The following is a 24,692-nucleotide window of genomic DNA, read 5'->3' as shown; positions in this document are numbered from 1 at the left end:
TATCTTTTTGCTCAAGTTGCAATACCACATGCAATAGTTTCGAAAATCTATGATAATACATTTTACATTCATTAGAAAATATCAATGTATCTCATAAATTATAACAATTATTTAAAGTTTGTAAACTGATGAGATGTCGAAAAATCACGGTAAGTTTGATTTGGCCAAATAATCGGACATTTTTGCCTAAATTTGCGACATTTTTTTCAGCAGGGTAACGACTGTCCCCTTGTCTCCCATCTCCTACACGACTATGGTTGCAGATTTACACAAGTTGATACAAGAAATTCTACTGTAGTGTCAATTTTTTTCTGAGTTTTGCAAAAAACCTTTGATTTGTCTACCTAAAAAACTTGGAACATCTTGGAAGAAAATTAGATCTGGTAAGCCATATTACATAAATGCCAGAAGAAACGGTACCCGGTCAGTTGGTCAATAGGACAATTGGTCGACAGACATTTGGTCGACAGGACGTTTGGTCGACAGGACGTTAGGTCGACAGAACGATTCATTTTAGGGTTAGTTAACTAACCGTAACCCTAACCTAACCCTAAAATGAATCGTTCTGTCGACCTAACGTCCTGTCGACCAAATGTCTTGTCGACCAATTGTCCTGTCGACCAAATGTCTGTCGACCAATCGACCGTACACCGAAGAAACGCAGCGGTGCTGGTAGAAAGTGCTCAGCCCAGACAGCAAAACCCTTCATTTCTACATTGATTCAACGTTTGGAGACGTTAAATTAATGCAGAGATGAAGGATTTTTCTGTCTGGGAGATAAGGTGCTTTCACTAAAACTTGAAAAAGTACAAGTAGTGCATAACACCAAAAGACTTAAAAAAGGTCTACAGCGAGGTGTAGCCTAGAAACTGATCATTTTCAAAGTGCATGTCAGAAAACCGAGAGCTTTGTTCTATTGCTCCACCGTCACAGAAGAACATGAAGAAGAAGTGCTACAATAATATTATGTGCTGTAGCTGTAGGCTACACTCAGTCTTCACAATGATACCTCTTATTGTTCTGCAGTTTCAGTTATAACGACGTAGCCTACAATTGCATAAAATGCTGTAATTACAAGTCCAATGAACTACAATCGCTGATATAGAGCAATAAACTGACTAAAACAAAATAAAAAGCAGAAAATCTATGGGCCTTCTTGATTTCAGAAGTGAAAAGAACAATAGAACAACTTTTCCTAACAACCAAATGCCGAAACAAAGAATGGTACAGTAGTCAACTATGTTACACAAAAGCGATTGAAAGGACATGTTTGGATGAAAGGATTGACAGTTTACTTTTTTCTGTTACTCCTACGCATTAACTCTATAGAAAGCAACAAAAGATCTAAAACCATTTTTCAAACATGTCTGACAAACAATCTTTCTACATGATTCAGTAAATTAATTTTTTTAAATAGTCCATAAAATAGACTACGATCCAAGCAGAATTGTAGGTTACACTTTATATGCAGTACTGTACTTCAGAGATAAGATGCAGCAGTTGCAATTACAACGCTTGATGCAACAAGCAGTGCCAAAACATTTAGGCTACATCAGCAAACAACTGAGACGGAAAAGTTCTGCCCTACCCAAGGTTTCATGATAGATAACTATCATTAGAATGCGTCTGATGACTGTTATTAAATCCAAAGTTAGGGTTTAGATAGCGCAGAACTTTTATGTGTAAGTTTTTTGCTTTAAATAAATATATTTTTAAGTAAAGCTACCGTACCGTAGTTCAGCAGCAATAAGGACCAAAACATCACATCTTGCACTACTGTACAAATGCAGTACAAATTTTCACAACTTGAGGTAGGCCACTGTACGTTTGCACCTACATTGGTTTATTTTTTGTATGGCTACGCTTTATCCCGGACAGCACAATTCGTCATTTTTAAATTCATTCAACGTCTACAGACCTTACATACTGACGTTGAATCAATGTAAAAATGACAAATTTTGCTGTCTGGGATTAGGTTTAAAGCCATTTTAATTTGATATTCAGACTTGTCTACAGTTTAGCTTTTATTTCTTTTTTTCTCAATTTCCTTCGAAGAATCTTTCCACTTGGACTTTTCGGAATGGCATCTAAAAATTCAATTCCTCCTCGAAGGTATTTGTAATTTGCAACTTTGCCTGCAGTTAAACGAAAACATGTAAATAATATCAAGACAATTATAAGAGAAAAAGGGAGTGTACCTAGAAACATCTATCGGATTGCTCAAATATCCAAACACGTTGCAATCTCGTGTTGCTCAACAGCTTTTTCTTAAATAAGTTATGAATTTCATTGTTTCTGCACAGTTTCAAAGGTTGCCTGTAAAGCGTACTTCCGCATGGCCATGGGACGATAACAGTTACACAAATACTTTCTAACAAAGGAATGTGGATAGCAGTCTGCAACCACGCAGTCACATCAAGAAAACATCACATCACCAAAACACAAAAATAATTGACTACTGGATCATGAAAAAAAAACAAACTATTCAATCATTTATGCAAAAACCGAATCCTCACTGAAAACGTTTCAAGAATACTGAGTGAACTGACTAATAAGATTACAACTAAAAACAAAGTGAAACTATTCACCAGACATTTGATCAAGATAACAACTGTTAACAAATTGTTAATTATAAGCATTTTATTGGGATATTTTGCCTACCTAGAAGAAAGTCGTGAACTTGTTTTTCAGTAAGAGAAGGGTCGTTTTTCACAAGAAACGCTTTCGGGACTTCTCCTTCGGGACTTCGGAACACTCCGATAACTGCTGCATCAGTGACACAGGGATGACGAAGCAAAATTTCTTCCAGCTCAGCTGGTGCAACCTGCAAAACAAATGAATGCAATGCATGTTCATTGTTATTAGTGTTCAGCCTATACATGCCCATAGTTTTTGCAGCTTTCAACAATTAAGTAAACCAGTAATGTCAACGATACTTTGCATAAACAGGCACACCGTAGGCTTACAGTAAGAACGTGGTCACGTAAAGAGCTACTAATCTTTTGCTTTGCAGTTTGAACCCAAATAGCAGTGCCAGAACATAAAATGGACCACAAATTAAAAGTAATCTCAAGCGCAAGATAAAAAAAACTCACTTGAAAACCTTTGTACTTGATGAGTTCTTTTAAACGATCCACGATAAAGAAACATCTAAATTCATCGAAGTATCCTATGTCTCCTGTATGGAACCAGCCATCTTTGTCAATACAATTCATTGTAGCAGACGGGTTGTTATAGTATCCTTTCATTATCTAGTGATAAATAAAAGGGTGTTCGAATTGTTTTGTGCAAGACAATGGAGAATTAAAGTTTGTTTCTGTAGGTAGACCTACATAGATTTTCAAGGCTGCATCAGTTTATAACACTCTTCTAGCGAATTATGTGTAAGCCTGCCAATAAAGCCACTTCGTGAAGAGGTTCAAAGAGAAGGAATCTTTACTTATTTTTTTTAATTTCTTGTATCTTCAATTTCATTATGTTTATCAAAAAGGAATCTTTGCAAGAGGTGACCAAGTATCGAATTCAAACCCACTCGACACAGAGGTGGGAAGTTTATCCACTGGACAAGGTTCAAATTCTACGTTTTAGATTTAAAAATATATTTCTACGTTTCAGGTTTAAAAATATATTCAGAAATAAAACAAAAACGAAGTAAACAATTTATTATGATTTTACTTGAGGTCCTTTTCCGCACAGTTCTCCAGTTTTAAATGCTTGCAGTGCATCACCACTGTTGACATCTACGACCTACGATAGAGAACACAGGTCAACCTACAGTGAAGGCTTTTCTCGGATAAAACAAAGCAAAGAACTGTATTTAAATGAAAACCTTCTCTACATTAACTGAATGAGTTTTGGTCGTTTCCAAGGCCTATGCCTATAGTAGGCTACTTGAAGGGAAACTTTAAACTAAGCAGATGATAACACTATGAAGGTAATGTCTATGCCTACGTCCAAAACACGGCTGTTGGCTACGTTCTTCTTGATGATTGAGTGTGGGTTAAATCACTAATCAAGCGGCTTTGCAAACAACAAAGTGATAATATTTAGTAACGAAGATGCATCGTTGAGTATGATATGCTTTTTAAGTGCTTTGATTAAAGGACATATACATCAATTCAGTAGTGCTAATGTCATCTAATCAAACCACTTAAAAAGCATATCATTAAAAAGCGAAAAGCACTTAAAAAGTTTTGTTCCCCCATACAAATCAATACCATTTCACTAAGGACATATACATCAATTCAGTAGTGCTCATGTCATTAGTGAAATGGTTTACATCATGACGAAGCGTGTCTCGGTAGCTCAAAGTCGCTTTCAGCAGTAGCATAGACAGAGAGCCTGAAAGGGGTATGAACACTTACTCTTCCTTTAAGACGTGTGTGGGTTTACGATAATTGAATCGTTCATCAATTTAATAGGTTGATACAATTGTCGTGGCGTTTCAGTGATGTCAGACGAGATTGGAGTCTGAAGCCCTTTTGTCTAGCTATACTGCTTACAAGTATACGCACTTGTCGGGATTAAACTAGAATTAGGAAATTGATTTTACAGTTTAAACTATTTTTCAAAACCAATCAATCCATTATACGGTAGATTAATAAATTTTATATTTATTATCAAAACTCTTAAATTGTACATCACACATGCAGTAGTATTATGCAGGTTACACATGCTAATACATTGAAATGGTTGTGTACGATGTGTGCAGTAGTTTTTCACCTTAATCTTAGTGTTGGGCACAACTGTACCAACGGAATGAGAAGGGATGAGCAAGTCTATCGCGCCAGAGGTCAGTTCTCCTTCAGTCAAGCCCCACTCTGAACAAAAAGTAACTTCAATCATTCGATGAACATTTAAATCAAAGCAATCACCATATTGAAAAGACCTACTTGTTTTAACAATTTCAAATAGGCTACTTCTGCTTTATTGAATCTCAGTGGCGTAGCCAAGGGGGGATTTTGGGGGTTACAACCCCCCCTTTGGCACGCGTGTGACGTCACGATATTGAGAATAATGCTTTCAGTCTAAAAAAAATTGCCTAAACTGTATTAAAAGAGCGAGTTTTGCCAATACCAAACATCTCAGCCAGGAATTAGCAACAAGAAAACATAGAGACTTAGCTTTATTTGCGACAAATGCCGAAGAAAACATGATCTTATCCTTTCGCTATGCCACCGGACAGCACCATTTTACAGGAATTTTCTTACCCACATTTTTGTTGAAAATGCTCTCAGAATGCACCAAATTCAAAGTAATTTTTCAAAATTTTCTGAGGGAGGCCACCCAGACCTCCCGCTGCTGGGTGGTCAAACCTCCCCCCCCCCCATTGAAAATTCCTGGCTACGCTACTGTTGAATCTACAAGTACAGTTTTCCATCCGATGAAATGTTGACTTATGGTGATTGTTGAATGTTGATACGTTATATGATAACAAATTTTGTTCCGTTTTGATCGCTCACCCGAGTGGATTTGGCCAATATTTGTAAACTTTGTATTTCAAAATCATATTTTACAATGAGTGCTAAAAGGACAATTAAATCATCACTGCACGGGCAATGTAAGATTCCTACTCCTAGTCGAAACTGATTGTATCTTCAACACTCTCTGGTCAAGTAAGCTTGCAGCTGTTTATGAGCTGCATGAATCACCCATTGTGTTCATCAATCGTGTAAACTGAACAATACAAATATAAACATAGAATAAAGTTTTTGCAAATAAAAATATCTACCTTGAAACAAATGAACATCGAATCGTTTTTTCACTTCCTCAGCAACTATTTGCGGTAAAGGAGCAGCAGTGCTGCAGATAGAAGTGAGGGACGATAAATCGTAATCGGAGCAGTTGTTGCAATTGTAGAGATCCAGCACCATTGGTGGAACCGCAGAAAGATAAGTCACCTGCGCTCATGAAAACATAAAAAAAGTTTTAGCTACTATGAATTGAATAAAAAAGTATTTACAACTTTGCACCAAACACGATAGTGAGTGTAGCAATTAATGGTATTACGTTGGAAGTAAAAGCACAAAGATGCACCTTTTCAGATGAAATGTGGCAAACCTAATCATTCATAGCTTGTCACAGCAGTGTCGGAGCCAGACAAGAGCATTGTCAATAATGTCTTTGAGGTCGTTGTCGTCACAGAAAGAGCTAAGGGGGCAGTTGGTGAGAATGTGATTTATCGTCTGATTGTCCACGCCACAATCACACATTGGGTCGCGAGCCATCTTCCATCGAAAAAGATTGCTTTTATTGCTCCTGACTCCGCAGAGGGCTCTATTTAAGTAATACCACTCTCTTCTATCAAAAGTAGAAGATTGTTGGAGACTTTCGGAAGATTTTGGGATAGCAGGACGTTGTGTTCCATCAAACTCGGATGACCATTGTTCTAATCGTGCAGTTTCCACGCGTGAGTGTACCAATGGGTTAACTTTGACGAAGCTATTGTGTGACTTAAGTCTAGTCTGGATAGGTTTCTGTTTATAGAAAGGGCGGCGTTCATAATCAAAAGTCAACAAACAAACAAAAAACACGTTGCCAGCAATGTCACTCCTAAGAACGTTTTCCTTTTAAAAGTTAACGCATATTACTTTTAGTGCCCTAGGAAAACGTATGAAATGTTTGGTTATGCAAATCAGTACTTCAGTAATCACTTGAGAAAGGTATCGACTGGGGAACTGAGAATCCGTTTTCACCCTTGGGAAATGCCGGTGACGCTGCTGGGAAAATTTCTGGTTGAGTGATTCGTATATATTCAAATTATCAGGGATTCAGATGAACGGGATTTCCATCTAGGTTACGTTAACTGCCAAGAAGAGAGTGCGTCGAGACAAAGTATTGGCCGATACTTTTCAAACTTCAAGCAAAAGTGCTACTTTTAAAGTGGTAGTCGCGCAAATTGTGTCCATTTAAAACTAACCAAAAATTTGATATCAAGCAAAACTAACCCAAAGTTTTTTTAATCAATTCATCTTCAAATAAGAAAACAAATCAATAGCTTTTTTTCCTTAGTCTGAACCTTAAAACATTTGACCAGGCTAACACTCACAATAGTAAATTGTTTTAAATGCTTTAAATCTCACAATGTTGGTTCAGACTAAGGAAAAAAAGCTATTGATTTGTTTTCTTAGTGACTGCTTTCTGTATTAGGTAGATCGCCCATTTGAGGAAGTGTCATAGTACCAGATCACCTTTTCCAGTTAGTTTTTCCCACTTTTGATCATCTTCAAGTAATGATTTTTTCAATTTCTTTCTGGTTATAAGTTCTGAAGGCTATGCAAATTGAATTTGTAAACATTATTATGATTTAATGAGCTTGATTAAGAACATAGAAACTTACTTTAAATTAATTTTGGAATAATTTTCAATGGGCAAGACTTGCGTTACAGGCTTACAGCTACTGTAAAATAACACTTTACCCAAAAAGAGTGAACAATTTTATCTGCCAACAATAAATTTTAACACTACCCTTCTTATGGGCAGATAGTTCCCGTACTTCTAGAAATCCTTGTATTCTATGCAACAATCACTTTGCAGTATTCAAAACTGAATTGTATCTTATATTTAAAAGATAAGGGAAAAAGCTACTTTTTAGAATTTGTTATCCAGAAGGTAATATTTGGATACTAAAACAATATCTTATTTGGCAGTTACTTTAATTGGATAAAGATTATTTTGTTCAGGTCCACAAAGAAATGTTTATTTCCATATTTTTACAAATGAAAAAAGAGAAACACTGGTTTTTATAGCAACAGTACGCTATAATAACTTTTACAGTTATATTTTAGATTTATCAAACACAAACAAGCTATTAAATAAAGTTGTTTCTGTCATATTTTTTAGCTCATTTACTAAAGTTAAAAAAAATGAAATTTTCCTTTGCTAAATTTCACCTTGTGGTTTTCAACAGCTTCAAAAAACGTTTTTGCAGAGAACCGTTTCTCCACAACCAGTTTTGCTCCTTGAGTCAACGTTGAGATGGGAAAGTAACATCCAGTGATGTGGAACATGGGGATGCTGAGATAAACAACATCACGTCTGGAGCAGGGTAAACCCAACCTAAATGGAAAATTGATTTTCTTGTACAAAAGTCAAGAAAAAAATCAACATTAACTTAAAGTTGAATATTATCTTTTAAAATAAGCTATCTCTATGTTTTATAAAAAACGAAAAAAGGTTTGGAGAAAAATACTTATTTACTGTTTTTATAACAGCTGTAGTTAACCATTTAAACCTAAAATGTCAATTTTGTAACAAATTTATGCTGTAATTAAAATTAAAACTTATTCGATTTATTTGTTTGACTATGGAACATTAATTTATTAGTTAAAATTGCCTCAAAAGCGTTGTTTTCTTACTTAAATATTTCAGCGTAAGCAATAACATTGTAATGAGTGATCATGACCCCTTTTGGAAGTCCTGTGGTTCCACTTGAATAAGGAAGAAGCAAGATATCTTCTTTGGGATCGATTGAAGGTTTTGGAAAATCTGCAAAGTTTACAAAAAATCCATAAAGTGTAAGGACTTTATTTTAATTATTAATCATATTAGAAACATCTGTCTTTCCGAATAGGCGACTCAAATTTGTATTCAACGATTTTAAGATTAGTCTTGACAATAGACTTCTGGAAAATGCATTTGCCCATTTTGATACCATTCATGTGATCAAGGGTCGTGAGAACTTTCATATTGCACAAGGGAGAGAGGATATTCATAGCACTGTGATGAGGGATAAGTGCTGCCTAGAAAAAGTCTAAATTTGTTTTATTTTGTTGGTTTCCTTATAGTTTAAATAATCTTTAATGTAGACCTAATTCAATCTAGTTGGTCTACTCGAGTCGAGCTTGAGCCTGTATTTTAAAGTTTCTCATTGTCTTCTTAATGAAACACTTGGTAAGATCCCCTGCCATCTCAGAAATCAACATCTCAAAACTGTACTATAAAAGTTAAAGCAACACTTCAAAACTTCATGTAGTAGCCTACTTGATATCATAAGGAAAACACAAGCTTTTCTTTCAATTTCAAAAGTTTCCACCCAAAGTTTTTAACTTTATTTACTAACCTTTCAAGTCAGCTTCTTCTAGAAGTTGTTGTAAAGAAACGTTGTTTGTAATTTGTTCAATGGTAATAATGTGCTGAAGATTGTCAAAATATCAGTTTTGTAAAGTCGGAATTGCAACAAAAATTTTAAAAAACATAAACTTACAGTAGGCTACATACCCTGCAGTGGCAAACAACTTCAAGTGACAAATTTAAATTACACCATATTGGCTGTACCTGGATTGAGGAGACTTTCTTTGAAATTGCTTTCATCTTCAGCAAATTTGCACCATTTACAAAAACAATCTTTGGTTGAGAACTAAGGAACTGTTTCACAATTTCGTCTAAAATTGGAATCAAAATAAATTTAAAGCAATTCTGCGTTTGGCTATAATAGAATCCATAAAAATATGTTCAAAATTTACAAAATGTCAGGTTTATTGTAGGTAATGGAAACATATTTTTGATAAAAAGTGTGAATATCAATTGGCCATGTTGAATTTACGATTTATTACAGAACCGTAGGCATAGTTTTCCATTTGGAAATGCAAAACTTTACCAATTCTCCAAACCGTTTATTCACCAGTTCACCTACCATTTTTTCGAGCATCCAGATGCTTTTCAGTCACAAATAGCTCGAGAAACAAACTGGGGTGAAATCTGATTTTGTTGCATTGATACGTGGCGCGACAACTCATCGAACAACCAAATGGTTAATTAAAGGGAACATTTTGTGTGATACACAACGCCATTGCAATTTTGTTTCATCACCAATTGTCAGTCCTCATAACAATTGGTTTGATAAATATAAATTTCCGCAAACTTCCATAGCTTTTCATAGCTTGAAAGTGATTTGTGATGAAGTATTGCACTCACCTTCGGTGTAACACGGATTACAAGTCGTCATCATCGCCCCACACGCGGCTGTTGCCAGGAGCAAACAGGGAAACTCTATGCAATTGTGAATACAACTGGCGATGGCATCTCCCTTTGTTATTCCAATGCAAGCAAGTGCACTTGCACACTTCATGGAGATTTGTTTCACTTGACGAAAAGTGAACGCCTTGTATGGGCTTGAGCCTTCCACCTAAAAAATAGCGAATTCGGCTATTTTCGTTGGTGATAGCATTTACATTGTACTGGATGTGACTTTTAAACATTGAAGCATTATATCAATCACAAATCAACCAACTCTGCTTCTTGGCGGAAAAGTTCACTCAAATGATGAAAAACTGCAATATCAACAGCTTGCAGTCAGGTAGCCATTTGGACTCGGTAGCCTAATAATTTCATTTTATTTTCATTGACTTAGGCTACTCATGGTTTTAGTTTGTATAAACATGCAGTAAAATATCGATCATGGCAGTCATGTATTTTGAATTAATGATAAATATGATTCATTCAAAGCACATTATCATTCAGAAAATTTTGTTCAAGGTTATATAAAATGCAAGAACCAAACCATTGTAAAATCAGATATCGGTGTATTGGTTGGTTTTGTTTCAAGACTCAACCCATCACAACACTCACCAGGGCAACAGCGTCGCCATACTTGTCCAATATCTTCAGCATATAGTCCACAAAGCTCACCTCAGGGATGAATACGTCTGGATAAGGACTTTCAACAATCATTTTGCCAAAACGTTGTCGCATTTTTAATCTTTGATACAGAATAACTTGGTAAAACAAGAATAAAACTGGTTGTAGATTATTTAAAGAGTGAGCAAATGTTTTCTGTTCAAATTGCAATGTATTTCTCTGATTCACATAAAACTTTTTTTATGGAAATGCTATTTAGGCGACGCGCTAAAAAGAATGCTGAAATCCGTTGTCACAAGCAAAAAACCCAAGCAATGCTAGACAATATGATTTCATCAATTAAGCTTATGGTAGTTTATCACCATTTAACCCTTTCAAACCCGATGGAAATTTTAATTCCCACTTCAGATTTATTCCATCTTAACTACCAGCGGACAAGCCTAATTTTCATTCTGCCATGTAGGCTAGGGATGTTTATTGTGCATTAACCTAAACGCGGCACTGTTCATTTATTTTTTTATCAATCGAACTTTACGCGTTTAAACATTATTTGTTGATTTTTTTAAACGATTGCTGTTCAATTATAACGTAAAACTCGCTAATTCGTATGACCTACATGCGTATCATGAGCCAACAAAGCTTTGGTCAAGTTTCATTACAAAGCTGATCTTGTCGCTATACCAGTGACCTAAGCAATTGTGCATTGTTCTTATATAGCATCAACAGGAGTTATTGATGCAAAAATTATGTTCTGCTTACAAACACGTAGGCAGGGCGTTCGTTCTTGAAGAAGCGAAACTGCATACGCAGCAAACTTTCGATTGCGCCCGGCAGTATATTTGTGCCATCCATAAAGTAGGCAATAGAAAGGTAAGTTCCCTTGCTTACGTAAAACATGTTACAGGGAATTTTTAATTTTAATGGAAGACCGGTCGCTTTTTACAGCTTTTTCAAACGTAGACTGATGGAAGAAGGCGTATCAAAGAAATTCACATTTTTATGACTCTACCAATAGCCTATAACAATAAATAATAATAATTAATTATATAATAGTAAATACTAATAATGATGAATAATATTTATTGTATTAGGCCGATTACATACCATGCATAGGCCTACCATACAAATTCAGTTAGAGGTCAAGCAACAGAATATTTTTTCTTTGGATATTGTTAACCAATGCACCATTAGTTCGACTCGAATGGTTTTAAAAAACTTTGCAAAAATCCTTAAAAATTACGCAACGGTGGTATGACGTTAATAGATGGACTATGGAACTTGCTCGTTAGTAATTTGTTGCAAATTTTATAGTGATGATACCTGTAGAAAGTCATAAGCCTTCATATAACTTAATCGAACTTACGTTTCAAATGCTTTTGTAAACAACTGAGTCGAAGTTCTGCTCTTTGCGATGTATGCTACTATGCATTTTGGAAGCCATTTTGGAAACTATAGACTACCGCATTTTGTACATGTTATATTAAAACTTAAAACCTTGCTCATGCATAGTTAGTATACAAAGAGACTACTAAATCGCTGTATGAGGATATTCTACAGTAACATCAGTACTAAATCGGAATGGCTTGCGCTTGGCTCCTCAGTCGTAGTTCCAAAACCAATCTTTAATTTTACTAGCATGGATTATAAAGAAACTCAGGTTAAGTTATCGGACTAGAAAATACACTCAATGATTTCCTTATTGCAAGGTACTCTATTAGTTTGATGCATTGCAAGAAACCCTCTTATTTACCTTAGCAAAAAGTTAAAGAATGAACAGACACTGGGAACCTAAATCACGTCATGAAACAGGAACAAAAACTTCGAATGGTTTCGAACAATGAAGAAATGAAATTCATTGCAACTCTCGGTATCCTCGATAACTCTAAAACTGATTAGTTGACATAGTCTAAGTTTATATCAGATTGCTTTCGAAGTTTCGAAACGTACCTAGGCCTTCTGTTAAAAACATTACATTGATATTTTAGTTTATAAACGAGGACGGCTAATATGCAAATACAAGATTTACTTCATCAACAGAAAACGATTTACGTTACTCAGTAAACAAAGAAACACAATAACTCAACGCGTCCTAAAAAAATAAGGCTTGATTGATAGACAGTGTGAATGTAACAATGTGAGTGTTGAAATTTCACCATGTTGTCCTTTTAGTTTCTAAGCGGTGTTGGAAACCACCAAATGTAAGTCATATCTACTGCAGTTGCTTTTAAAACCTCATTGACTAATATGACTATCTTCCTTCAAACAGCATTGCGTTCAATTTTAGTATGAACAAATTGCTCAACGAACAACTTTGTTGAGTCGAAGCAAAAGATGTAAGTTATTAAGGAAGGCAAATGATCTTTTTACTATTTAAAAGAGGCAGTGTTCGTCAACGTAATTTGTCAGTTCAGATTACTACAATCATCAGCAACAGAAGACATAGTATTCATGGCAGCCTTAATAGGCGAAGCAGGTAAAGGGGATAACTAGAACCATTCAAGCTGGCATATGACAAGAGAAAAGTGTGGAAAAGTGTTAAAACAAAGAAAATTCATTTAAAAAAACAAAACAAACAAAGTAAGGCTAAAGGATGTACAGTTGGCTCATAAACCAAGTGCAAAAACTTTCAACGTATTTTCAGGTTTATTCTATACATTCTGTATGTAAATTAAATGTGCAAACAATATTGCTGGTGATGAGTTGAGTAACCAATCGCTTTGCAATGACCGTGGGCTAATTTTATTGCGCTGATGTTAATTTTGGGCTAACCTTACTTTTAAAACAACGCTTCTGCTAGAAAATTGAAAAAAAAGCCCAGCGAGCGTAGCCTACTCCACGCTAGCAACACATAGATTTGACGCTCCCTTTTTTAGGTTTAGCAGATAGTTAGACGCCCCCTTCTTTAGTAGATAGTCAGACGTGGAGATTTTCTACAAACCTTTTCTGTGTCAGTATTTAAAACTCTTTCGTTCAACTGTTCAGACTTAAAATAATACAAAAAAGGAGCTTCGGCGACAAAACCTGTTCAACAAACAAAGATATTACTTTTTTAATGTATATTTTTTGCAATGGACTGATAAGACGTTACTCGTAACGTAATTAATGTTATTTAGATCTTAAAAAGTATTTTTTAGAATGGCATCAATATATTATCGGAGCATAACCACTGAAGATACTGAAGATGTGATCCAATTTCTGGAGCAACATTTCACTCCACACGAAAAAGTGACAGAATGCTTAAAACTTTCAAAGGAAGAAATGAAAACGTACTCAGCTCTTTTAACTGTACGTATTCCATTCAACTGAATAGTGAATAATTTAATCCCAGGTAGATACTACTGTCATAAAAGCGACTCCAGTTGATAATCCACATGCTCGTTGCACCTACTGATGACACGTAGACCAGATGATGCGCAAGTGTTTTTTACCTGGTTAAATAATCATGTAAAGCTTTGGTTCTGATACCACTGAAAGCAGAATTTTGTATTTTGCCAAAACATTTATTTTTTAGTTTGAAGGTGCTCACAGAAACTTGCTGTCTGTTGTTTTATGCTCACTTAATCCAATTATTTAATCGTTAACTAGAGAGGCATTACAATCAACTAGTTAAATTAAAAAAGGTCAAACAACCTAACTTCTTCAGTTGGATAATATGTCACTTGTCTTGGCCTTTGGCCTACAACACTGTTGCAAAAGTATTTCAAAATCTAAGCCACAAAAATTGTAAACCACTGAATGAACGCCCAAGTTCTCAAACTTACAGATTTCTTTGCGTGAGAATCTCAGCATCGGGGCATTCGATCCGTCAAACAACAGATTATGTGGAGTCGTCATCAACTCTTCGTACAAAATAGAGCTTACAGAGCATGAGCTCAAACGGTTGAAGAATGTCAGCGATAAACTAAGATACTTGACAAGAGTAAGTTTTTTCACTCATTTTCATTTAATCTAGATTCCAGACGATGGCTGTTGCAAACACAAAGGCAAAATGTGGCTTTTTTAAATTTTGTTTATCAAATTAGAGTAAAAAGGTTTTGAATCTTTTATCCTGGGGCTGACAAAGTTTTGATAGGTTATTCCTGGTAGTTTCGCATACTTGTAAAGGCTTTTGACGCAGGCCGGTTACCGAGATTGACAAAGTGAAGTTTCCGATTGTTACCGGGGAATTATTCCATCCATTAGGTGCCGTTGAATGGAGAGCAATCCTTAGAATGCGTTGCTCAAGCGCACACCCCGAGAGTCGAACCAGCGCAGCTTGATCTTAAAGCTTCTTTGTTCACAAAGAAAAAGTATTCATAAATACGAAATTGAGATAACCCTTCGAAAAAAGAAACAAATTTGCTCTTGTCAAACTTTCAGCTGGACGATGCAATTTGGAAACAGACTCCACTGCCCTCACACGGCATGAAGTTTCTTTATTTAGAATCACTAGGAGTTGCTCAAAATTATCGACACCGTGGGATTGGACGAGAGCTCACTTCAAGGTAAGATTTCCAAAACTGTTCTAGTTGGTACAGCTTGTTCTATTTGAATCCATAGGTAAAAAAAAGTCAGATTTAGTAAGCTAGGAGTAAGTATAAGCCTTGAATCGCTGCGTGGACTTTGCGGCATTTTTGCCTCAAAAAGAGTTGTCGCACGTTTATGCTTAGATGGCAATGTTTCAGAGTTTATCTCAAATAGGCGTATAGACTTACATCATTAAATTGTAACATTTAATCAAAAACGTGGTAGAGAAACATAAAGCCCTTAAAATTGTCCCTGTCTTCCTACTGTTCCTATTTATCATCACCTAACCAGACATCAAAACTCGTAGCCTAACTTTTATTGAATGCCATTTGTTTTTTCTTTTTTGCAGAAGCATAAACAATGCCAGAAAACGGGGATGTGAGTGTATACTCAGTTTTGACACTGCTCATGAAAGCTTAAGTCTGGACAAGAAACTTGGCATGAAAGTCATCAACAAGTTTGACTTGCTCGAATACGAGGATTCCTTTACTGGTAAAAGAATATTTGCCAACGCTGATGCGCCCGATCACGCCATTCATGTGCTGTTAATGCAGTTGCCCGATAAGTCCAAGCTGTGAAATTTCGTTTTTTCAGGAACTATTCGAAATTATATCTTTTGCTACATCTTTTCGGACAAAACCTTTTATGGATTGTTAAAATATCACACAACGCGGAAGGCGGTTTGAGAATTCGTATTACGTTAAGTTGATAAAAAATGTCTATGTATGCAGTTAGGGGTAAAAAAGGCATAAAAATGATGCTAGATATGCCACTTGAACAGCTCACTACTTGTCTTGTCAAGATTGTTACTAAATTCAGGATGTTCGATTATGACAATGAAGATTACTTGCACAATCATCAATGAAAACGTCTTTTCACTGAGTCAAGGATATACGAGTACCTGATTAGATGATAGTCATAACATCATCTGCAACATGCAGCAGGATGGGACGACTTCAATGTTATGTAATAAAACGTTAGTCTTTGAAACTGATGGGATTGCAGACTAAAGCACTGCAGCGAAAATTGCATAAGACTAAACAACCATCTTACTCTCGGACAATTTCCATACAACATATGGACAGAGCACTTTCGTATTTTCGTTTATTAGTTTTGATAAATTAAAGGACCCCAAAGGCTCCGGCCTGAGAAGCTAACACAACAATAAAAAGATGAGCCACGGCGCATCGCTGAAAGGCGGAATCTGCATCTCAATATTGCGACTAAATTCTTGGCACAGAAATAAGATGGTTTTGTGCCCAAAATCTTTTTCATAGCAGCAAAAAACGCCGTAAGTAAAAACATAACGCATAACTGCAACTAGTAATAAAACAATAAGTATGCATTAAAAATAATTTCTAACAAGTCAAGCCGATTCCATTCAAAAATAGTTTTGCAATTATAATTTTTTTCGATGTTTCATGAGCATTTTAAGGCCAAATAATGCTTAACACTAGATTGTCCAATTTCTTCAATGAGGATTTTAAATTTTTCTACGTGGTGACGCAAATAATGTCTTTAATTAATATCACAATGTCTTTAATTAATATCACAATGTTTTCCAACGCTAAAAAGGCACGAATACACTTGGATGAATACCTAAAACTGAGACCAAGACATTTTGGAGAGAGAATACCTGCCTTTGTCCTTGGCAAACATTTGAAGCAAAGTCCTGTGGCAATTCCGACCAATGTAAAAAAGTACAGTAATAGACTAAAAACGACACAATTTATAAAAATCAACATCACACAACATTAAGAATACATTGTCAAAAAAAAAGTCGTAGGCCATAGCAGCAAAGTTCAGAACGTTCAATGTAATTTTAGAAATTTTAACTGTTGAAACAACCTAAACTGAAATATCAAACTTAGTACGTAGCAGCAGATGTTCTCTATGAAAAGATGATTGATAAAGTTAAAAAATAAAGAAAAGTTGCACAAAGCGTGATGGATGTAAACCCCCAGCCCAATGGATGGCCTCTGGTCTTTTCAGACGACCAAATCACGAATTTTAATTCACTTGTTTCACTAAAAAGCAAACTAATTCATATCAAAAAAAAACAAATTGTGTTGATATGAGGGTTGTTTGAGAAATGCCAAAGAATCTGATGATATTGTGTTTTGGTAACAGTCGCATTTCAAGAAATTATCGCATAATCGTCACTGCTTTTTGGTTTTGCTGTTAACTAGTTAAAAAATACTAAGGGAAGTGGAGTGACAGATGATCTGGTTGTTTCAAAACTTGAAGCATAGAAAAATAGCTGAGATGCAGCATATCCAACAAATGCCTTAAATGATCGAAGTAACTAGGTGCTAAAAACCCAGGTGTAAGTAAATAAAATCCTATTTTTGAGAAAACTTAACATCTTGTGATGTCAAACTATCCAAAAATTGGTTTATTTCTACAAAAGAAGGTTCATTTTTCTAAAGGGGCCAGCATCAAAAATAATTAATTAAATAAAGTGTCAGTTGATGCTTTACAGACACTTGGGGGGTTAGCAAAAATACGAGTCAAAATAATCTACTTACAACAAGCATTCAAACACAAAAACACGTAGTGAAGGCATCCTGTTTACAACACCTTCTCACAGTATTCAGGCACTAGTTTGGTCAAACAAATACGATCTTTACATTGATTCAACATCGCGTGACGTGGAATGGACAAAAGTAAAACTCCAGGACCATTCATTGAGTCGAACATACAACCAACAAAAATCGGACTTTTGTGAAATATTGCAGGAAAACCAAAGGTTTAAGGCTTGGGAGGTAACTAACTGTGAGAAGTTGTCGGGGAAACAACTAATCTCCAACTTGGAAAACAAGATTTCATCAATTGTCAATGCATGAAGAAAGGTCACTAACTAATCTTTCAGTTTTTATCATATGAATGGTTTAAAAGCGTGTGAACACGTCCGTAAACCGCATATATCAAAGGTCCTGTATGTCGCACAAATATTTTTGGGCTTCACTCAGTGGCGTAGGAGCATATGCTGCTGCCCCTGGCTTTCATTGAAAATGCCGCCCTAAGTAGACTGCAGCAAATTTTGAAATAGTTTCATGTTCAAGTAATCTTTTCAATAAAAATAATTACAAATAATGTGCCGCGTCTCAGAAGTTCTATATTGCTTGACTGAGAAAGAAGCCTCATTGTCTCAGCTTTAAGGCCAAAAATAAAAGACAAAAAATGGACAACAAATGTATTAGGCAAATAAAAGATCAATAGCCGCCTCAAAATTGAACTTTTCGAGCTTTCGCCGAAGCAAAATCAGCGATAATATCTTCAAAATCAAGTTTTTGAACGTAGTCTCTTTCTATAGAAAGAATCGATAGAGCTGATAGCCGATCATCATTCATGGTAGAACGTAAATACGACTTTATCATTTTGAGCTTTGAGAAACTGCTCTAGATTTATGACGTAATAAATGTTACTAAGAATTGAACAACAGACGGAGTACAGGCTACAGCTATCCAACATCACGCAAGAAGTAACTCGAGCTTTTTAGCTGTTGTTCTATCCTTAAATTTTTTAAGGTGTGCTAGCTGTCTCTTTGTAAATCATTTTCTTGCTTTACTTTTTGTTTATTTTTGCATGACTTCATTTCACGTGCTGTGTGCACTGTGCAGCCTCATTTTGCCGCTCCCTTGCAGCCAGCCGCCCCTGGCGCAGAGACAGAACCGCCAGGTGGCTGCTACGCCACTGGCTTTACCATGTGACACCCTGTTGGTGTCCAATGTTAAGATGACAAAAAAGCGTAACAGAAATTCTGAGACAAAGTAGTTTTCTTTTCGTCCAGCTAAAGTATAAAAACAACGATTAACTTACCAATCTTGTCCTAGTGCAGAAAAAAATTCGTTGAGATGCTCAGTTTTGTAAATTAAACGCGCAAAAAGCTGAATAAAAGTCCTTGAAGTGGGTGAAAACACTACTTTCTACAATTTCTGATGTTGCGTCAACGTAGACATAAAAAATTTGCAACGCATTTATCCTACAACCTAAATAAAATGTTTGTCTTCACAATGAGGACCTCAGTAAAACTGCCGCACTCCGCACAACACATTTCTTTCTTTTACGTTTGCATAACGTAGATTGACGCAAAATCAACGAAATTTGATGTTTGAAATATTGCCTCGACAAGGTCTTAAATTGCAACTAAAATTGTCTACGAGAACTGCAACAAAGACTCAAGTAGTTTCGCATTCCACCCCGTGTGGGAACGTTCAGTTTGTGTGCAAGTTACTGCTCCCGGGCGACTTCTACCGGACGTGAGCAGCACATTCTTCATCGTTACTTCGCTGCAGGTAACTAACAGAAGACGCTGTTCAACAAATTTGGCTCGGTGGAGAAGCAATAGCGGGCTTCTGTCCGCTCTTAGACGGCGTCATCAAGCCTCCAATCTCGGTCGGTGATTGACAGGTCAGTTGTGTGTGAATACGACTTCGATGTTGGAAAACTCGGTCCTATGAAGAAAATGAAGTGACTAGTTTATAGTAGAGACCTTAGAGTTGACAGGAAACACTGGATAAGACGCATTTAGACTTCCACATAACATGATTTTCAGCTTACATGTTGATTTGAAAGGAAATAGCTAGGCTAAGTACAATACAGCAACTATTCGACGGAGGGTTTTCGAACACATTTCAAAAACATCCAGTTAGTTTATTAACATAAACAGTCGTAACATATATTTTAAAGAATGCCAAAGCTTTCTTACCAAAACATCGATATCATTTGTGTGTGTCTGCATGTTGTGATATTCTGTTGGTTGAATACGGTTACGGTTACAAATACGGTAATACGGTAATACGGTTAAATTTCCTGAAAGGACGGAGACCCGTGTCGCGCACGGTTATTGCAAATGGCGCCATCCAATGGACACACTGAAAAAAAAACGCAAAAGGCAGGGCGTTTGTTCTTGAAGAAGCGAAACTGCAAGTCTGCGACCGCAACAAATTTTCGATTGCGTCCAGACGTGTACTGTATTTGTGCCATCCATAAAGTAGGCAATAGAAAGGTAAGTTCCCTTGCTTACGTAAAACATGTTACAGGGAATTTTTAATTTTAATGGAAGACCGGTCGCTTTTTACAGCTTTTTCAAACGTAGACTGATGGAAGAAGGCGTATCAAAGAAATTCACATTTTATGACTCTACTAATAGCCTGTAACAATAAATAACAATAATTAATTATTATATAATAGTAAATACTAATAATGATAAATAATATTTATTATATTAGGCCGGTTACATACCATGCATATTGCATAGGCCTACCATACAAATTCAGTTAGAGGTCAAGTACCAGAAGAATATTTTTTCTTGGGATATTGCCAACCAATGCACCATTAAGCTTTCGAATTGTGAATGTTTCAAAATTTCAAAGTTATACTGCATAGCAAATTGATATTGATAATAATCATTGTTATATTGTTATATATTGATAATAATAATCATTGACTTATCAATGTCATTGATAAAACAACAAAGACAACCAGCCACGAGTAAAAATCAAATCATCGGCTTTTTGCAATCTGTCCTTTTAAGGATAAAGAGTGGGTTTGACTCGAATGTTTAAAAAACTTTGCATAAACCCTTAAAAATTACACAATGGTGGTATGACGTTAAAAGATGGACTATGGAACTTGCTCGTTAGTAATTTGTTGCAAATTTTATTGTGGTGATACCTGTAGAAAGTAGTAAGCCTTCATATAACTTAATCGAAGTTACGTTTCAAATGCGTTTGTAAACAACTGAGTAGAAGTTCTGCTCTTGCGATGTATGCTACTATGCATTTTGGAAGCCATTTTGGAAACTATAGACTACCGCATTTTTGTACATGTTATATTAAAACTTAAAACCTTGTTCATGCATAGTTAGTATACAAAGAGACTGCTAAATCGCTGTATGAGGATATTTTACAGTAATATCAGTACTAAATCGGAATGGCTTGCGCTTGGCTCCTCAGTCGTAGTTCCAAAACCAATCTTTAATTTTACTAGAATGGATTATAAAGAAACTCAGGTTAAGTTATCGGACTAGAAAATACACTCAATGATTTCCTTATTGCAAGGTACTCTATTAGTTTGATGCATTGCAAGAAACCCTCTTATTTATCTTGGCAAAAAGTTAAAGAATGAGCAGACACTGGGAAGGTAACTCAGACTATGAAACAGGAACAAAAACTTCAAATGGTTTCGAACAATGAAGAAATGAAATTCATTGCAACTCTCGGTATCCTCGATAACTCTAAAACTGATTAGTTGACATAGTCTAAGTTTATATCAGATTGCTTTCGAAGTTTCGAAACGTACCTAGGCCTTCTGTTAAAAACATTACATTGATATTTTAGTTTATAAACGAGGACGGCTAATATGCAAATACAAGATTTACTTCATCAACAGAAAACGATTTACGTTACTCAGTAAACAAAAAAACACAATAACTCAACGCGTCCTAAAAAAATAAGGCTTGATTTATAGACAGTGTGAATGTAACAATGTGAGTGTTGAAATTTCACCATGTTGTCCTTTTAGTTTCTAAGCGGTGTTGGAAACCACCAAATGTAAGTCATATCTACTGCAGTTGCTTTTAAAACCTCATTGACTAATATGACTATCTTCCTTCAAACAGCATTGCGTTCAATTTTAGTATGAACAAATTGCTCAACGAACAACTTTGTTGAGTCGAAGCAAAAGATGTAAGTTATTAAGGAAGGCAAATGATCTTTTTACTATTTAAAAGAGGCAGTGTTCGTCAACGTAATTTGTCAGTTCAGATTACTACAATCATCAGCAACAGAAGACATAGTATTCATGGCAGCCTTAATAGGCGAAGCAGGTAAAGGGGATAACTAGAACCATTCAAGCTGGCATATGACAAGAGAAAAGTGTGGAAAAGTGTTAAAACAAAGAAAATTCATTTAAAAAAACAAAACAAACAAAGTAAGGCTAAAGGATGTACAGTTGGCTCATAAACCAAGTGCAAAAACTTTCAACGTATTTTCAGGTTTATTCTATACATTCTGTATGTAAATTAAATGTGCAAACAATATTGCTGGTGATGAGTTGAGTAACCAATCGCTTTGCAATGACCGTGGGCTAATTTTATTGCGCTGATGTTAATTTTGGGCTAACCTTACTTTTAAAACAACGCTTCTGCTAGAAAATTGAAAAAAAAGCCCAGCGAGCGTAGCCTACTCCACGCTAGCAACACATAGATTTGACGCTCCCTTTTTTAGGTTTAGCAGATAGTTAGACGCCCCCTTCTTTAGTAGATAGTCAGACGTGGAGATTTTCTACAAACCTTTTCTGTGTCAGTATTTAAAACTCTTTCGTTCAACTGTTCAGACTTAAAATAATACAAAAAAGGAGCTTCGGCGACAAAACCTGTTCAACAAACAAAGATATTACTTTTTTAATGTCTATTTTTTGCAATGGACTGATAAGACGTTACTCGTAACGTAATTAATGTTATTTAGATCTTAAAAAGTATTTTTTAGAATGGCATCAATATATTATCGGAGCATAACCACTGAAGATACTGAAGATGTGATCCAATTTCTGGAGCAACATTTCACTCCACACGAAAAAGTGACAGAATGCTTAAAACTTTCAAAGGAAGAAATGAAAACGTACTCAGCTCTTTTAACTGTACGTATTCCATTCAACTGAATAGTGAATATTTTAATCCCAGGTAGATACTACTGTCATAAAAGCGACTCCAGTTGATAATCCACATGCTCGTTGCACCTACTGATGACACGCAGACTAGATGATGCGCAAGTGTTTTTTACCTGGTTAAATAATCATGTAAAGCTTTGGTTCTGATACCACTGAAAGCAGAATTTTGTATTTTGCCAAAACATTTATTTTTTAGTTTGAAGGTGCTCACAGAAACTTGCTGTCTGTTGTTTTATGCTCACTTAATCCAATTATTTAATCGTTAACTAGAGAGGCATTACAATCAACTAGTTAAATTAAAAAAGGTCAAACAACCTAACTTCTTCAGTTGGATAATATGTCACTTGTCTTGGCCTTTGGCCTACAACACTGTTGCAAAAGTATTTCAAAATCTAAGCCACAAAAATTGTAAACCACTGAATGAACGCCCAAGTTCTCAAACTTACAGATTTCTTTGCGTGAGAATCTCAGCATCGGGGCATTCGATCCGTCAAACAACAGATTATGTGGAGTCGTCATCAACTCTTCGTACAAAATAGAGCTTACAGAGCATGAGCTCAAACGGTTGAAGAATGTCAGCGATAAACTAAGATACTTGACAAGAGTAAGTTTTTTCACTCATTTTCATTTAATCTAGATTCTAGACGATGGCTGTTGCAAACACAAATGCAAAATGTGGCTTTTTTAAATTTTGTTTTATCAAATTAGAGTAAAAAGGTTTTGAATCTTTTATCCTGGGGCTGACAAAGTTTTGATAGGTTATTCCTGGTAGTTTCGCATACTTGTAAAGGCTTTTGACGCAGGGCCGGATACCGAGATTGACAAATTCAAGTTTCTGACTGTTACCCGGGAATTATTCCATCCATTAGGTGTCGCTGAATAGAGAGCAGTCCTTGGAATGCGTTGCTCAAGCGCACACCCCGAGAGTCGAATCGGCGCCGCTTGATCTTGAAGATTCTTTGTTCATAAAGAAAAAGTTTTCATAAATACGAAATTGAGATAACCTTTGGAAAAAAAACAAATTTGCTCTTGTCAAACTTTCAGCTGGAAGAGGCGATTTGGAAACCCTCTCCACTGCCCTCACACGACATGAAATTTCTTTATTTAGAATCACTAGGAGTTGCTCAAAATTATCGACACCGTGGTATTGGACGAGAGCTCACTTCAAGGTAAGTTTTCCAAAAGTGTTGTAGTTGGTACAACTTGTTCTATTTGAATCCATAGGTAAAACAAGTCAGATTTAGTAAGCTAGGAGTACACAAGACTTGAATCGCTGCGTGAACTTTGCGGCATTTTTGCCTCAAAAAGAGTTGTCGCACGTTTATGCTTAGATGGCAATGTTTCAGTGTTTATCTAAAATAGGCGTATAGACTTACAATTACATCATTAAATTGTATCATTTAATCAAAAATGTGGTAGAGAAACATTAAACCCTTTGAATTGTCCCTGGCTTCCCATTGTTACTATTTATTACCCCCTAACCAGACATCAAAACCCGTAACTTTTACTGAATGCCATTTTTTTTTGCTTTCTTGCAGAAGCATAAGCAATGCCAGAAAACGGGGATGTGAGTGTATACTCACTTTTGACACTGCTCATGAAAGCTTAAGTCTGGACAAGAAACTTGGCATGAAAGTCATCAACAAGTTTGACTTGCTCGAATACGAGGATTCCTTTACTGGTAAAAGAATATTTGCCAACGCCGATGCGCCCGATCACGCCATTCATGTGGTGTTTATGCAGTTGCCCGTTAAGTCCAAGCTGTGAAATTTCGTCCGGACTTAAGTCTCGAAATTTTGTCCGGTGCTTCATCTTTTTGGACAAAGCCTTGTCTATGTGTGCAGTTAGGAGTAAAAAAAGCATGAAAATGATGTTGGATATGCCACTTGAACAGCTCACTACTTGTCTTGTCAAGATTGTTACTAAATTCAGGA

The 24,692-nt window shown here is 35.9% G+C and overlaps 3 protein-coding genes across 3 annotated transcripts; 2 read left to right on the top strand and 1 right to left on the bottom strand.

Annotated features, from left to right (window-relative positions):
• Window positions 1-1,048: 1,048 nt before the first annotated feature.
• On the bottom strand, window positions 1,049-10,698 carry LOC145764712 (uncharacterized). The gene is made up of 12 exons (XM_082576370.1): window positions 10,570-10,698; window positions 9,916-10,126; window positions 9,277-9,383; window positions 9,062-9,134; window positions 8,358-8,487; window positions 7,893-8,058; window positions 5,732-5,900; window positions 4,723-4,820; window positions 3,676-3,747; window positions 3,096-3,251; window positions 2,662-2,824; window positions 1,049-2,135 (listed from the first exon to the last, which is right to left on the bottom strand). The coding sequence occupies exons 1-12, from the start codon at window positions 10,690-10,692 to the stop codon at window positions 2,011-2,013; spliced, it is 1,593 nt and encodes a 530-aa protein (XP_082432496.1). The 5' UTR covers window positions 10,693-10,698; the 3' UTR covers window positions 1,049-2,010.
• Window positions 10,699-12,758: 2,060 nt separating this feature from the next.
• LOC145765579 (uncharacterized) lies at window positions 12,759-15,973 on the top strand. Its single transcript, XM_082577416.1, has 5 exons — window positions 12,759-12,776; window positions 13,713-13,863; window positions 14,342-14,497; window positions 14,938-15,062; window positions 15,434-15,973. Exons 2-5 carry the CDS (start codon window positions 13,714-13,716, stop codon window positions 15,660-15,662), a joined length of 660 nt encoding a protein of 219 aa, XP_082433542.1. The 5' UTR covers window positions 12,759-12,776; window position 13,713; the 3' UTR covers window positions 15,663-15,973.
• Window positions 15,974-22,565: 6,592 nt separating this feature from the next.
• LOC145785846 (uncharacterized) lies at window positions 22,566-24,651 on the top strand. Its single transcript, XM_082597557.1, has 4 exons — window positions 22,566-22,728; window positions 23,207-23,362; window positions 23,803-23,927; window positions 24,297-24,651. Exons 1-4 carry the CDS (start codon window positions 22,579-22,581, stop codon window positions 24,523-24,525), a joined length of 660 nt encoding a protein of 219 aa, XP_082453683.1. The 5' UTR covers window positions 22,566-22,578; the 3' UTR covers window positions 24,526-24,651.
• The last annotated feature ends 41 nt before the right edge of the window (window positions 24,652-24,692 follow it).

This window comes from Aplidium turbinatum, chromosome 2 (assembly GCF_918807975.1).
Source record: "Aplidium turbinatum chromosome 2, kaAplTurb1.1, whole genome shotgun sequence".
Lineage (NCBI taxonomy): Eukaryota > Metazoa > Chordata > Ascidiacea > Aplousobranchia > Polyclinidae > Aplidium > Aplidium turbinatum.
This window is presented reverse-complemented; position numbering and strand designations above follow the sequence as displayed.

Bases quoted from the DNA above. Each gene is read 5' to 3' on its own strand.
- LOC145765579 (XM_082577416.1), top strand. From the start codon at position 13,714: ATGGCATCAATATATTATCGGAGCATAACCACTGAAGATACTGAAGAT. The intron at 14,498-14,937 runs GTAAGTTTTTTC...TCAAACTTTCAG, and splicing joins AACTAAGATACTTGACAAGA to CTGGACGATGCAATTTGGAA. The intron at 15,063-15,433 runs GTAAGATTTCCA...TCTTTTTTGCAG, and splicing joins GGACGAGAGCTCACTTCAAG to AAGCATAAACAATGCCAGAA.
- LOC145764712 (XM_082576370.1), bottom strand. From the start codon at position 10,692: ATGCGACAACGTTTTGGCAAAATGATTGTTGAAAGTCCTTATCCAGAC. The intron at 8,488-9,061 runs GTTAGTAAATAA...TAAACTTTGCAG, and splicing joins AGAAGAAGCTGACTTGAAAG to ATTTTCCAAAACCTTCAATC. The intron at 2,136-2,661 runs GTAGGCAAAATA...GTTTAACTGCAG, and splicing joins AGTTCACGACTTTCTTCTAG to GCAAAGTTGCAAATTACAAA.
- LOC145785846 (XM_082597557.1), top strand. From the start codon at position 22,579: ATGGCATCAATATATTATCGGAGCATAACCACTGAAGATACTGAAGAT. The intron at 23,363-23,802 runs GTAAGTTTTTTC...TCAAACTTTCAG, and splicing joins AACTAAGATACTTGACAAGA to CTGGAAGAGGCGATTTGGAA. The intron at 23,928-24,296 runs GTAAGTTTTCCA...GCTTTCTTGCAG, and splicing joins GGACGAGAGCTCACTTCAAG to AAGCATAAGCAATGCCAGAA.